General features: G+C 40.9%; 1 protein-coding gene across 1 annotated transcript in view; it reads left to right on the top strand.

Annotated features, from left to right (window-relative positions):
* Nucleotides 1-12,006, top strand: part of Cysltr2 (cysteinyl leukotriene receptor 2) — a 29,229-nt gene extending 17,223 nt beyond the window's left edge. Inside the window, exons 2-3 of the mRNA XM_070003186.1 lie at nucleotides 6,321-7,364; nucleotides 11,022-12,006. Coding sequence (XP_069859287.1) covers nucleotides 6,331-7,353 — 1,023 coding nt within the window. The 5' untranslated portion in view covers nucleotides 6,321-6,330 and the 3' untranslated portion in view covers nucleotides 7,354-7,364; nucleotides 11,022-12,006. The remainder of the gene's footprint in view (nucleotides 1-6,320; nucleotides 7,365-11,021) is intronic.
* Nucleotides 12,007-15,969: the final 3,963 nt, after the last annotated feature.

Raw genomic sequence — 15,969 nt, 5'->3', positions numbered from 1 at the left:
AATTAGGCCCCATGGATCTTTAAAAAGGCATTAGGAGAGAGAGAGAGAGAGAGAGAGAGAGAGAGAGAGAGAGAGAGAGAGAGAGAGAGAGAGAGAGAGAGAGAGATCACTAAACCTTTTCTTTTGCGGAGAATCTCTTGGGATTCACATTCTGTGGAAGACCATTTAGGAAACAAGTCCTGAATTAAACAAACAAAAACATTTTTTAAAAACATCACTTTCATAAAATCATTTTGGTAAGTTACATCTTCACATGGGTCTAAAGGAAAATTTAAAAAAAAATTCTGGCTGTGTCAGAACTATATTTATAGAAAATCTCTTGAATTAGGGTTAAATGAATGCTCTACTGTTTCTTTTAGTTTTCAGATCATTATGTGCATGCCCAGGGTCAGTGTCTTCTAGTCAAAGGTCATTATGAACACACACACACACACACACACACACACACACACACACACATATTGCTAGTCTTTGGGGGCAGATATACTATGCCAGTAGTGGTGGACATTGCTGTAAAGCTTGTGATCCAGGAGGTCACGTCTCCCCTAAGAGTTCTCTTCAGTAGCTTCTCTCTCGTGTCTCTTGACAGTTTCCTTGTATTCTCTGAGTGGATCAGGATTCACTGAATGGTAGTTTGAAACATCTCATTTGCAGAACTGAATTTGGGGAGGGAGGAATCAAGAAGAGTTGTTCAAAGAAAAAATATAAATCATAAGTATCTAGGATCAAACAGTAGTTATAGGTAACATAATAAAAACATATAGTTAAATAGATTATCATCATCATCATTATCATCATCATCATCATCATCATCATCATCATCATCATCATCAAGGCTACAATGTCAGTATACTTCTAGTGCCCACAAAAAAGAAAAACAGTCTAATAATTTTTCTTTCAGACATTTTGTCTGATCACTTGGACTAGATCTTCCTAGAATGTGCCTATAAAAAGCAAATAACTCTTTTGCTAAGATAACATTTATTCCTAGACCATAAAAAGAGAGGAGGAGGATGGGGAGAAAAAGTCACTGGTTTTAGATGAATATGAAATTAATGCTGAAAAAGCCCAAGTATATTTCCTCTAAACAGAAAAGGAAGAAATTTAGTACACATAAATAGATTTGAAAATGTAAATGTTAAAATTGGATTGATCTCTTGACAATTTTATCAACTGGCTTAATTTAAGAGCCCAGAGAAATTCCTAAAGGATGGATATCAAGGAAGAAGCTTCTGTATGTCCAACTCTCTCTCTCTCTCTCTCTCTCTCTCTCTCTCTCTCTCTCTCTCTCTCTCTCTCTCTCTCTCTCTCTCTCTCTCTTTGGTGCCAGTACTGGGGCTTGAACTCAGAGCCTGAGTTCAAGAATTTTTTGCTCAAGGTGGACACTGTAACACTTCCACTTCTGGCCTTTGGTGGTTAACTAGCGGTAAGAGTCTCACATGTTTTCTTGCTTGGGTTGACTTTGAACCTCAAACCTCAGATCTTAGCCTTCTGTATAGCTAAGTTGACAGGTGTGAGTCACCTATACCCGCTTTTCCTCCAGCTTTAAACAAAAGTTTCTCTTTTAGTCTAACAAGACACTCTCTTCTTGGTTTTTCCGCTTTTTGTTCTAAAGTGCCTCTCGGGTGAGTAATCTCCATGTCACAGAGTCTCCCAAAGGTTGTCTCTGGGAGACTGCAATGAGGACAGCAGGAAGAGGGCCAAGGCTATCTTGAGGTGAGCCCTCAGAGCTGCAAGTCTGTAAAGATGGTACTTGTCATCAGAGACTTTGTGTCTCTGTAGTTTGGACAAAACTCAGTTGTCTCCAATCAAAGCTAAGTGAAATAAAATAGTTCTCAGAAACCAGGTGCCAATGCCTATAGTCCTAACTGCTCAGGAGGCTTAGATCTGAGGATTCTCGTTTGAAGCCAGCTCTGGAAGGAGCATCCATGAGACTCTTATTTCCACTTAACCACCACCAAAAAGCTGGGAGTAGAACTGGGACCCAAGGGGTAGAATGCCAGCCTTGAGTGGAAAACTAAAGGACAACAACCAGGCAGTCTAACCTCCTTGCCCCCAAATAGTTCCCACAGTCACAAAGATAGGCCAGAGGGTGCCAAGTTAATCAAAAGGACACTGAACATAGAATGCCAGTCCCGAGCTTTCAGCCACTATGTGCAAGGCCTTTGCATGTTCATTTCCAGAAGGGGTGCGTGCGTGTGTGCGTGCGTGCGTGTGTGCGTGTGTGTGTGTGTGTGTGTGTGTGTGTGTGTGTGTGTGTGTGTGTGTGTGTGTGTGTGTTTACCCAGGGCTTTGTAGTCTTGAGAATTATGTTACCTGAAAATGGGAGCATTTTACTTTTTTTCCTTTCTGGTTTGTGTGACTTTCATTTTCTTTTATTTTACTAGAAAGGATTATTAAGAGCACTGTGAGTGAGTGTCCTTGTATTGCTCCCAATCTTTGGGGAGAAAAGTGTTTTGCCATTTAGGACATTATCTGTAGGTTTTTTTTTTTTTAATATACTCTTTCTCAAGTTGGAGAAATTCTCCTGTATTCCTCTCTTTATGACAGTTTTGATCATAAATGAGTATAGAATTTGATATGTGATTTTTTGTATTGACTGACACAATCAATGTGGCTTTTCTTTTTCCAGTTAGATGCATTACATTGTTTGCTTTACGAATATTAAATCAGTTTTTCATCCATGGAATAAATATACTTGATAATGGTGTACCATTCTTTTTTAATATATTGATAAATTCCATTTGCTAATATTTTACATCTTTATTCATAAGGAGTACTGAATTGTGGTCTTCTGTTTTATTTTGTTTCGTATTATCTTTTTTGGTTTTAGAATGAAAGTAATTAGAGTTTTATAGAATAAATTGGGAAGGGTACCCTCCTTTTCTATTTTGGAGAGAGAATAGATGAAATTGATGTCAATTCTTATTTAAATAGTTGGTAGAATTCTCCAGTGAAACCATCTGAATATTTCTTTTTAGAGAGTATTAAGAATTTAATTGCGTTAATAGTCTAGTCAAATGATATGTTCCATTTTTGGCATGTTGAGATCGCTGTGTTATATGAGGCATTTGGCCATCTCATCTGAATTGTTAAGTTTATGATTACAAGGTTGCTCATAGCATTCTCTTATCATTCTTTCTATTTCTTTTACTAAAGATATCTTGTTTTCTTCCTGTTAATGATTTTTGACTGCTGTATTTTTAATTTGGTCATTCTTTCTAGAGGCCTATCCATTGTATTAATCTTTTCAAAAAACTAGTTTTTTCTTCAGTTGTTTTATGTATTTTTTTTGTTTTAAATTTCTTGACTTCTGCTCATCTTCATTATCTCCAATCTTGCTTTGGCTTGTTTTGTTATTTTTTTTAAAAAAGGTTCTGGAGATGGGAACTTGTATTATTAACTTGATGCTTATTTATTTTGTAATATATGCATTTAGTTTAATACAGTACTACTTTTACTGTGTCTCCTAAGTTTTGTTTTCTCTTGAAGTTTCTTTTTTGGCCTGTAGAATTGTGTTGTTTCACTTCCAGATATTTGGAGATTTTCCTGTTATTCTTGCTGTTGATTGTGGTTAGAGAACAAACCCTATGTGATCTAAATTCTCTTAAAGCTGTGTGGTTTATTTCGTGTTCACAAGATATGGTTTATCTTGATATATGTTCTGTGAGTACTTGAAAAGAGTGTGTATTCACTTTAGTTGGAGGGAGTGTCCTGTCAATGTCAATTAGATATAGCTGGTTTAGGGTGGTTTTAGTTTTCATGTATCCTTGCTGAATTTTTGACAGTTTTCTCTAATAGTTGTTGAGAGAGGGACTTAAAATGAGCAGCTATCTCCTCCCTCCTTCCCAACCTGTCTGCTTCCCTCTCTCCCTCTTTCCCTCCATCTTTTTTGCTCTCCCTTCTTACCTTCAGTTTTTGCTTCACATCTTTTGCAACTCTGTTGTTTGGTACATATTCATTTAGAGTTGGTATGTCTTGGGTTGAGTATGCAGTTCAAGTGGTACAGCACCTACCTAGCAGAAACAAGGCCCTGAGTCCAAACCCCAGTTTTGCCAAAAGGAAAAAAAAATAAAGGGAGAAAGGAAGAAAAGAATTAGTATGTAGCATATCTTGTCAGTAGACAAATTACTGAGATTTACTTTATCTTGTACTAATAGAACTCTTCTTGATTCCCTTTAATTGGAATGATATATATTTTTCATTCTTTTATTTGTGGTTAAAGACTATTTTAGGTGAATTTCTTGTAAACCATTGTAGTTGGGTCTGGTTTTGTTTTTGTTTTTCATATTCTGGTCTGGTAACCTCTCTTTTAATTAATATATTTAGATTTAATCTAATTTTTAACATATTAGGGATATGCTTGTCATGTTATTATTACTTTTGGTTTATATTATCTGCTTTCTTTTTTCTTGCCTTCATATTAGATCCTGCACTTAAAAAATTCCATTTTGGGGCTGGGAAGGTGGCTCAGTGGTAGAGCGCTTGCCTTGCATGCCTGAGGCCCTGGGTTCCATTCCTCAGCACCATATAAGCAAAAAGAAAAAAAGCCGGAAGTGGTGTTATGGCTCAAGTGGTAGAGCGCTAGCCTTGAGCTGAAGAGCTGAGGGACAGCTCCCAGGCCCAGAGTTCAGGCCCCATGACTGGACCACCCCCCCCCAAAAAAAATTCCATTTTGAGCTGAGTGCTGGTGGCTCATGCCTGTGATCCTATTAATGGGGCTGAGATCTGAGGATCACAGTCCAAAGAAACCCTGGCCAGAAAAATCCATGATACTCTTATCTCCAGTTAACTACTAAATAGCCAGAAGTGGAGCTGTGGCTCAAGTTGTAGAGCACTAGCTTTGAGCACAGAAGCTCATGGAGAGTGCCCAGGCCCTGAGTTCAATCCCCAGGACTGGCAAACAAACAAACAAAAATTCCATTTTGATTCATCAGCAGTTTTTGGTGACTATCTTTGCAGAGCTTTTTAGTTGATGCTTTAGGCATTATATTACAATGTAACATTATACAAACATTAATAAATCCATTAGCCTCATCATTTTACCAGTTTAAATGAGATAAATAAACTTTAAGTCCCTTTATCTTCCCTCCTATAGAATGTAGTTACATTAAATAGATCACATTAAACATTTTTATTTAAACAGTTTTATTAAGCAGGTTTTCTTCAAACATGTCTAAAATCATATCAGACAATATAATAGTTTTTATTTCAAACATCAAATCAAACACATACTTAAAAAGAGAAGGAGCTGGGCATCAGTTGCTTACACCTGCAATCCTAGCTACTCTGGGGATTGAGAGCATAGTTCATAGCTAGCCTAGGCAGGAACATATGTGAGGCTCTTATCTGCAATTAACTACCAAATCTCCAATTAACACCAAATGCCATGGTGGCTTACAGTGGTAGAGCACTAGTCTTGAGCACAAAAGATAAGAGACAGTGTTTAAGCCCCAGGATACACACACACACACACACACACACACACACACACACACACACACACACACACACACACACACACACACACACACACACACACGAAAAAAGCCCACCGTGTTGATGCATGTTTTTGCTTATTGTATTATATTTTTTCTTTTCTAATTTTTTTTGTCAGTCATAGGGCTTGAACTCTGGGCCTTCAGGTCTTCAGCTCAAGGCTAGGGCACTACCACTTGAACCACAGCACCACTTCTGGCTTTTTCTGTTTATGTGGTGCTGAGGAATTGAACCCAGGGCTTCATGCATACGAGGCAAGCACTCTACCACTGAGCCACCTTCCCAGCTCTGTTGTTGTTGTTTAAATCAATTCCTTTCTGTTTAGGGAACATCCTTTCTATTGATCTGCTGTCAAAAAAAATTCTTAATTTTCTAGCATCTAAAAATGACTTTATTTCTCTTTTATGCTCAAGAGATATTTTTTTCTGGAGATAGAATTTTGTGTTGGAGAGAGGTTTTTTTTTTTTTTTTCCTCTAGTACTCAAAAATTGTCATACCACTTTTATCCATCTTCAGTAGTTTCTGGCAAGAAATCTTTTGTCAGTAGATTTAAGCTGCAGTATCCCAAGTTCAAAATTTCCCTGAATCTGAGGCTCAGATCCAGTCAAATAAATTACTGGTTAGCCTATATTTTCTAAATTAGAAAATGTATCATGAAATATAAAGTAACATGTAGTAAAGACTAAACCAAATAGTCTTCAACTCCTGTTTCAAAGAAAAAAAAAATATTCCTCCTGGTTTCACTACCGCATACAAACATACAATCATGAACTGAAGGGAATACACAGGTAACTTTTTGTGTTTGTTACTTTCTTTTGCAGAGAAAGAAGTATGTCTTTACCTCTCTTCAGCTCCATGCCTGAAATGGAACCAAATGGAACCTTGAACAACAGCAAGATGTACTGCACGATTGAAAACTTCAAGCAAGAATTTTACCCAATCATATATCCAATAATATTTATCTGGGGAGTCTTGGGAAATGGCTTTTCTGTATACATCTTCCTACAGCCTTATAAGAAGTCGACATCTGTGAATGTTTTCATGCTCAACCTCGCCATTTCAGATCTCTTGTTCACAATCACTCTGCCCTTTCGGGCTGACTACTATTTTAGAGGTTCTGACTGGAGATTTGGAGACCTGGCCTGCAGAATTATGTCTTATTCCTTGTATGTGAACATGTACACCAGCATTTACTTCCTAACTGTGCTGAGTGTGGTGCGTTTCCTGGCCACTGTCCACCCGCTTCAGCTCTTCCACCTCACCAGCATCAGGAGTGCCTGGATTCTCTGTGCGGTCATCTGGGCCTTCATCATGGCTTCCTCATCAGTGCTTCTGAAGAGTGGCTCTGAGAAGAAGGACAACATCACATCGTGTTTGGAACTGAATTCTCAAAAGCGTGAGAAGCTGCTGGTCATGAACCACATTGCCTTGGTGGTAGGCTTCCTGATACCATTCTTCACACTCACCACCTGTTACCTGCTGATCATTCGGGTCCTGTTAAAGGTAGAAATTCCAGAACTGGGCCTGCGGGCTTCACACAGAAAAGCTCTGACCACCATCGTCATTGCCTTGATCATCTTCCTTTTGTGTTTCCTGCCTTATCACACACTGAGGACCCTCCACCTGGTCACATGGCACAAGGACTCCTGTGGAGACTGGCTGCATAAAGCTGTGGTCATCACATTGTCCTTGGCTGCTGCCAACTGCTGCTTCAATCCTTTCCTCTATTACTTTGCTGGGGAGAATTTCAAGGATAGATTAAAGGCTGTACTCAGTAAAGAACATCTACAGAAGGCAAAGATGAAGTTCAGACTTCCTATATGTATGTGGATGAAAACAGAAACAAGATTGTAAAGTGTTATTAGGTGAGGTTGTTCATACTTCTTTTTGTCAACCACTCACAGTCTCTAAATTATTATTATTATTATTATTATTATTTGTTGTTGGTTGTGGGTCTTGAACTCTGGGCCTGGGCGCTGTCCCTCAGCTCTTCAGCTCAAGGCGAGGGCTCTACCACTTGAGCCACAGTGCCACTTCCAGTTTTCTGAGTGGTTTATTGGAGGTAAGAGTCTCACAGACTTTCCTTCCCCTGGCTAGCTTTGAGCCGTGATCCTCAGATCTCAGCCTTCTGAGTAGCTAGGATTACAAGCGGGAGACCAGCGCCCAGCTTCAAATTATTTTGTACTTGCATCATTCTCACAAGTATCATCAACATTTAATTATGTCTTTTGTTAATAAGACAAATCTCAAGACATTTTACTAGGTATACCTTCTGTGTTTGAGTCTAACTGAGGGATAGATGAGGTAAAAATCTCTCTTAGAGTCTTGCATGCTGCAATATCCAATTGGGAAAAAAAATGCCTTGAGTGCAGCTTTCTTTTTATCAGATTCTGTAGGAGACAGAGGTCCATCAGGGCATTCTAAATTCTTAAAATTAAGACAATCAACAACGTCCTCAGTTTCTCAATCTCTCCTTTCCTATTAAATCCCTTGAGATTCAGCCAGTTAACAACCCAGCTGGAGGCCCTCGTGCAGATAAGAAGAGCATCTTAAAAACCCAGAGAGTCTTGCAGGTTAAAAAATGGCTGCCCTAGCTGGGTGCCAGTGGCTCACCCTTGTAGTCCTAGCTACTCAGGAGGCTGAGATCTGAAGATCACGGTTCAAAGCCAGCCTGGGCAGGAAAGTCTGTGAAACTCCTATTTCCAATTTTAAAAAGCCACCAGAAAACCGGAAGTGGCGCTGTAGCTCAAGTGGTAGAGTGCTAGACTTGAGCTGAAGAGCTGAGGGACAGCGCCCAGGCCGAGTTCAAGCCCCACAACCAACAACAACCAAAAAAAATGTCTTCCCTGCAAGCAAAGCAAGCCAAGGACCCAAACAAAGACAGGGAGAGAAGGAAGGAGAAGGAGTCAGGCAAAAAAGAGCTAATGATAAGCAGCAGGAAAGAGGAATTTCACTTTTCTCCCAAGAAATGGGTGCTAGCACATGGAAGGTTCCCTTTGCTTCTTCTTTGCTAGGGCATTTGAAGCATGGAAGTGGCCTGGGCCACTACCTTAGGGGTTAGAGGAATTGTGTAAGGAATAGGGAAGAATAGGACATGGACATGTGACAATTTTACTGTGAGGCTGGGTTTGAGCTAACTTCACTGCAGTCATGTCTCAACCAATAGTGTACTAGAATGGGTACTGCAATAAAGAGTTTCTCTGAGGCCCTCAGAGAAAAGGTAGGGTGAAGAGCAAGTTACAAAGATGGCTGTGCCCTTGAGATTCTAAGATGTCATTGGGATATGAGTAGAGTGTAAAAGAGTACTGGAAAGTGGCAGGGGATCCTTCCTATCCACTGAGACAAGGCCAAGGATACCACCAGGTACCACTATGTTCTCTGTATTACCACCTACAATGCCCTTACCATGGAGCGAAGACTATGCCAGGCACTTTACATTCACTCATCCCATACAACTATCATACCCAAACTGACTTTTCATTTTATAGAAGTGAAATTGGAAGTTCAGAGAGATTAAGAAATGTGTCCAAGCCTGGACCGATAGCACATGCTTATAATCTTAGCTACTCAGGAGGCTGAGATCTGAGGATCACAGTTAGAAGCTGGCCTGAGCAGACAAATCCATGACTATCTCTAATCAATGAGCTAAGAACCAGAACTAGAGTTATGTTTCAAGTGCTAGTGTACCAGCCTTGAGCAAAACAGCCAAGCAGAGAGGTCCTGTGTTCAAGCCCAGTACACACACACACACACACACACACACACACACACACACACACACACACACACACACACAGAGGAATGCATCCAAGTTCCCAGTGCTAGTAGGAGTTTTAAATGCTTCCATTCAAGTGGGCTTGGGTGCTTCATGTCCGTAATCCTACCTATCAGGAAGCTGAAATTTGAGGATTGCTGTTTGAAGCCAGTCTAGCCAGTCCATGGAAACTCTTACCTACAATTAACTAACAAAAAGGTAGAAATGGAGCTGTGGCTTGAGCAGTAGAATGATATCCTTGAGCAAGAAAGCTCAGGGACAGCGTGTCTAGGCCCCAAGTTCAAGCACCAGAAAACCAAAACCAAAATAAAAGTTCCATGCAGAAGTGTTGCCTCTCAGTGGGATCTCCCCACTGTGAACCTCTGGGGACACTGGTGGACAGTCTGAATCAGAACCTTCCTATCCCAATTGTAAGCAGAATTCTAGGTCAAGGACCCAACCCTGGGGGTTCTAATGTGTCTGGTCCAGCCACTCACCCCAATGTACCAATTATAGAAAGGAGAAGTAGTAAAGGTTAGAGAAGAACTTTTTAATGGGAAGGGGGCAGAAGGCATTCCATCACATTTTTATGTGATTTAAGTTTAAATAGAGGAAGAATTGGGGTATTGGGGGCAAGTTATGCCATGAGTAAGCAATTCCGGGCAAAGGGCAGCTTGGCTGGCTGCCGTCTTAGTTCTGGTTCTGTGAGGGGTTCCCAAAAAAACCATTTTTTCACTGTCATTGCTTGAAGTGTGCAGGGACCCTCCGTCATCATAGATGATTTCCCTCATTTGGGTGTGTGTGTGTTTGGGGGGGCTGTCCTGTGGGGCTCTGCTGTTCTTTGAAGGTAGGGTGCAGTCTTTTGTTATCATAAAGATAATAGTTACCAGTCCCATCACACCCTGCTTCCAAAGTGGCTGCAGGAGAGAGACCCAGAGCAGAGGAGATTGATGCAAAATGGAGACTGTTAACTCGTATTTAGAGTGAGATGTCAGTGCCTTTTAGCTAAGGAAGTTTCTTCTTTTTTTTTTTTTTTGTTGGTCGTGGGGCTTGAACTCTGGGCTTGGGCGCTGTCCCTCAGCTCTTCAGCTCAAGGCGAGTGCTCTACCACTTGAGCTACAGCACCACTTCTGGTTTTCTGGTGGTTTACTGGAGATAGGAGTCTCACGGTCTCTCCTGCCCAGGCGTCTTTGAACCCCGATCCTCGGATCTCAGCCTCCTGAGTAGCTAGGATTACAAGCGTGAGCCACTAGTGCCCGGCAGCTAAGGAAGTTTCTAAGTATCTGTTTTACCACCAGGCATATATACCCTTCCTCATCTCCACATGAGGACCAACGTTTACTCTTAGAAAATGCTGACCCTTGGGACCAGGTCAATAGGCTGGGAGGGAGTTGGTGTTCTAAAGCTAGGGATGAACTCATTCAGCCTTCTTACTAAACAAAGACTCCCTCTGCCCCCAGTGTCTTTCCTATTCAGAATGATGACAGGCAGATGGATATCCAGACAGGACTCTGGAATCTTCTGTCTGTGGGGAAATAGCCCTGTCCTAGAAAAATAGCTAAGAGACACTGATAGCTGAGAATCTTCCCAATGAAAAGCTAGACATTTGTCTAACAATTTTCTTGGTTATAAACAATGACCACTGCACATTTGAAGAAAAGTCTCTACCATGAAAAAACCTTCAACAAATGACCGGGTAGATAGAGATATGTTCAGTACAAAAGAGGTCCACATTTTAATCTTTTCATTGCCCTTCCACTTTTATCAGAAAACTACTGGAAGATGTTCATCTTCAACACAAGAGATTAAATCAAGAGAGAGAAAAACATGGCAGCTCTGAACCAAAGAATCGGACTCAGGGTGAAGAAGGAAGAAAATTACCAGGATATTGGTGTACAGATGAGTTAGAAAGCAACTCATACAGATTGGAGCAATCTCAAAGGACTCTTAGAGGAACATTGCCAAGAAAAACAGGAAACCAAGTGATTCACACATCTTGAGAGGAGTTTTTATTTCTTTTGGTGAGCTTGGGATTAATTGGGGATACATATATAGGAAAATAAGCAAATAAGAAGAGAATACAGTTATTAAGTGCTACAGAAAAAGATATATTGTATAAAAGAAGGAATATACCTGTGGAATATACATGGCTCAGCTGTGAATAATATTTACATAAAGAATAACATGAATATAGAAATACTATGATATAATTTCCACCCCTCCACCCTGGGAAATGAGGGGAGAAGGCTATGCATGCATGGGGGAAAAGTATGAAAAGCCTGAGTTCCTATCTTCCATCCAAGAGAATGCATGTTAACTACATTTATGAGTAGCAGTACAAGCAGGTTGCTTAGCAACAGGAGAGAAATACCAGAAGAAGAGCAAAAAAAGAATGGACAGCATTGGTTCTGGCTGGAAGTTGGGGGAGGGAGGATAGAGCGAGAACTTCTTTTCATCTTAAGGACCATGTAAGTGTCTAATTCATGAACGTGCATTGCAGAAATAAAATTAAGTTAAAATTTAATTCTAAAACACAACTTAATTCCTAGTTGTTAAAGAAAACTGAACACTGATGAGAGAGAGAGAGAAAGAGAGAGAAGAAAAGAGAGATGCTTTTAATGACTTACTTTCCAAAATGTTTCCTTTCTTTCCAACTAGGAAAAGGCTCTGGTTTGGTAAAGAAATGTCATCCTTGAGTAAGAAAACAAACAAATCTTTATTTATCAAAGTGAAGGCCAAAAGTGCCTTAGGAGTTTAGATCTCTCTCTCTCTCTCTCTCTCTCTCTCTCTCTCTCTCTCTCTCTCTCTCTCTCTCTCTCTCTCTCTCTCTCTCTCTCTCTCTCTCTTTCTCTCTCTCTCTCTTCTCTGTCTCTGTCTGTCTCCTCAAGCAAATATGTAAATTGTTTAACTGGGAGAAAGAATCTTTGTTGTACAAACTTTGGATCTGTGCTCTTTCAATGGGGACTGAATATATGTTGTAGTTATGTTAAATGATCAATTCTCTGCTTTAGATTTAATGATTGCAGTATAGTGTCAAGTAGAGAAGTTGTTAAACTGGACACAAATGGGTTGGAAGAGAAGATGTGGCAAAAGCAATGGATTTTTATGGAGAGTTCTTCTTGGAAAAGGGTTTGACAAAAGAGACCTCGTCAGAAGAGAAGTGGGGAAAGAGGGGGAGCAGAGGGAATCTGGGGGGACATGGGAGGACTGCAGCTAAGGAGTGAAGTGCTCCTTACCAAAGTCACTCTATTCTTAAGTACATGGAGGCAGCTCCTGAGGATAATAACAGCCACATTTTAATTCTCTAATAATTAAGTACAGGCCAGATGCCACAAATCCTAGTTACGCAGAATGCTGAGATCTGGGGATTGTGGTTTGAAGCCAGCTTGGACAGGAAAGTCTGAGAGACATTTAATCACCAATTAATCACCAGAAAACCAAAAGTGGTACTGACTCACAGTAGTAGAGGACTAGACTTGAGCAAAAAAGCTCAGGGACAGTGCCCAGGCAGTTCAAACACCACAACCGGAAAAAAATTTACAGCATTACCACAAAAATAGACAGAGGATCGGGGAAGAGAGGGAGAGAAGCAGAGAGAATCAGAGAATCTTGTGGCTTGTTTTACTTGAGGTTTTGGAAAAGGCTCAGAAAGGTTAGCTATATAATAAATAAGCTGAGAAAACAGAATTCTAAACCCAGGGACTACCAACCCTCCACCCTCTGCATCCCAAATGCAAGGAGACATAGCAGGGCACACTGTACATAGAACCTGCCATGTGTGTCGGTGGACCAGTTTGGAGTGGCTGACTACTGGAGAGGTCTTCCTCAATCATTGTATAACCTTCAGCTGAGGAAAAACCATCTGTTGTATGACTCTCAAATTGGGGAACCTTTGTAAAGACCAAGACTAAATTTCCAACTAGTCTGGTGGGATGAATGTCTAAAGTCTACATAAATCGGTTGTTACAGTTAAGTATGATGGCTATGGAGCTATTTTAATTTGAAGATCCCATTGATTTTTCTCCTTCCTTCCTTCCTTCCTTCCTTCCTTCCTTCCTTCCTTCCTTTCTTCCTTCCTTCCTTCCTTCTTCCTTCCTTCCTTTCTTCTTTCTGTCGTGGGGCCTGAACTCAGAGCCTGGGCACTATCCCTCAGCTCGTCAGCTCAAGGCTAGGGCTCTACCACTTGAGCCATAACAACACTTCCAGCATTTTCTGCTTACATGGTGCTGAAGAATCGAACCCAGGGCTTCATTCATGCAAGGCAAGCTCTCTACAACTGAGCCACATTCCCAGCCCCTGATTTTTTTTTTTTTTTTTTTTTTTGTTGGTCATGGGGTGAACTCTGGGCCTGGGCGCTGTCCCTCAGCTCTTCACCTTGAGTCACAGTGCTACTTCCGGTTTCTGGTGGTTTATTGGAGATAAGAGTCACACAGATTTTCCTACCTGGGCTGGCTTTGAACCGCGATCCTCAGATCTCAGCCTCCTGAGTAGCTAGGATTACAGGCGTGAGCCACTGGCGCCCGGCAGATCCCATTGATTCTTAATTTACAAGATATTTCATACAAATAAAAATGTGTAAATTAAGCTAGGTACAGTTTCATGTGCCTGTAATTCCAGCTACATGGCTAGGTGGGGACCAGGTGAATAATAAATAGTTCAAGGCGAACTGGGAAGGTGGCTCAGTGGTAGAGTGCTTGCCTTGCATGCTTGAGACCCTGGGTGCAATTCCTCAGCACCACATAAGCAGAAAAAAAAAGCCGGAAGTGGCGCTGTGGCTCAAGTGGTAGAGTGCTAGCCTTGAGCTGAAGAGCTGAGGGACAGCTCCCAGGCCAAGAGTTCAGTCCCCACTACTGGACCCTCCCCCCCCCCCCCACAAAAATAGTTCAAGGCCAGGCCAGATAAAAAGCTAGCAAGATCTCCTCTTAATCAATAAACAAGGTATGGTTGTACATACTTGTGGTCCAATCTGTCTAGGGGGCCATAGATTGAAGGTTTATGATCTGAGGCTGGACCTGGGAAAGAACATGAGACCCTACCTGAAAGATAACAAAAGCAAAAAAAGGGCTAGAGGTGGGGCTCAAGGGGAGAGGACACTTGATTAGCAAGCAACTTGACTAGCAAGCATGAGGCCTACATTCAAAAAGAAAACAGTATAGATGAAAAGAGTAACATTGTTGGCTCTGACCTTACTCCCTAGAATGAGAAATAAAATATTAATACTGTCACAATCAGAGATCAAGATTAGTCTGAATTTCATTTAACCAACTTGTGCTTCTAATGCTACCCTCAAACTAGTTTGTTGTCAAATCTAAAGATCCTTTCCCAAGCCTCTGTTAGTAAGACCTCTGACACATTTGAAGAGTTGATCACAATTTACTCTTATAACACTTTATTCATGGGGGCTTTGGGATGCAATAATCATTTGGTTTTCCTTGTACACCTCTGTATGTAAGCCTTGGGGCAGGCTCTGATACAGTTACTTCTGGATGGGTATTTTTTGTTTTGTTGGACAGTACATAATCAGTGAGAACCACAGGCTGTATTGGAGTCCATTTCTTTGAGATCCCCATTATCTGGAGTTCAGTTCTATCTGGTTTTACTCATCCAGTAACCAGAGATCCTAGCAGTAGGAATTAAAAAAAAATAATTTTTAACTTATCTTTAAGGAGTTCTACACAGGGGTTCCAGTTCAACATGTCAGTTTCTGAGTATAATTCATCTTGACTGATGTCACCCCTTCCATCATTCTACACCCATCTCTCCCAACTCCCCCCAGGACCACTGGTTTGTCCTCCCTACAAACTTGGATATCTTAGTGTCCGCTGGTTTATAATTCTGACAATGTATTGGCCTGGTCAGATTTTCCAGCTACTCCCAATAGTCTCTCTATTCAAATGTAGCCTTTTGTTGGATATACGATAAGAAACTAAAAGTAATTTCATCCAACTTAGGTTTCTAAGTGATGGCTTTATCATTTTATTTGAGACAAACCTCCAAAATAAGAGCTATATTCAATTCCACAAGCGATTTTTACAGTAACACACCAGTTGTGTCAGGCGCCATCCTGAATATGTTAAGGCATAAAGATGGACTAGTGAAGGATTAAAATACATACATAAGACATGAGAGTGTAACTCACAAGATCATAGGTTTACAAGTGAGGTGCGCGCGCACACACACACACACACACACACACACACACACACACACACACACACACACACCAGTGGAGCACAGACAGAGAAGAATCCTAGTTGTGGAAAATGGGTTGTATTCCTATACCCCATAATGGTGCTTCTGTTAAGAGCAGAGCACCCATCTAAGAAGTGGTCCCCTCAGATCATGTCACCTAGCATCACTGTAGCCATTTGGGTTTGTTTTAGTACACTCCCCTTACACAACTACAAAATTGTCTAAAGACCTATATCTCTGAGATCTGTCTCAAGGCAAAATGCAAATCTGAAAAAATAAAAAGGAAAGGATGTTCTGAAGGCATCTTCAAAGCATATATAGCTGCCCTCACTTCTGACATCTTCCATCTGTGTGGCATGGGAAGGACTTCATTCCTCGTCTGTGACTTGAGAATTGGGATACTGACTCCATCTTGCAAAAGCAGTCCTGAACACAGGGTGATCTGTGACCTAAAGACACGGAGACAACCCCACAGAAATTCAAGCTATATGTTACTTGGCATTTTGTGTAGATAGGGGGTTTAA

Source organism: Dipodomys merriami, unplaced genomic scaffold (assembly GCF_024711535.1).
Source record: "Dipodomys merriami isolate MVZ:Mamm:240054 unplaced genomic scaffold, mDipMer1.0.p SCAF_6, whole genome shotgun sequence".
Lineage (NCBI taxonomy): Eukaryota > Metazoa > Chordata > Mammalia > Rodentia > Heteromyidae > Dipodomys > Dipodomys merriami.
The sequence above is the reverse complement of the archived record's forward strand: the minus strand, read 5'-3'. Positions and strand labels throughout refer to the sequence as shown.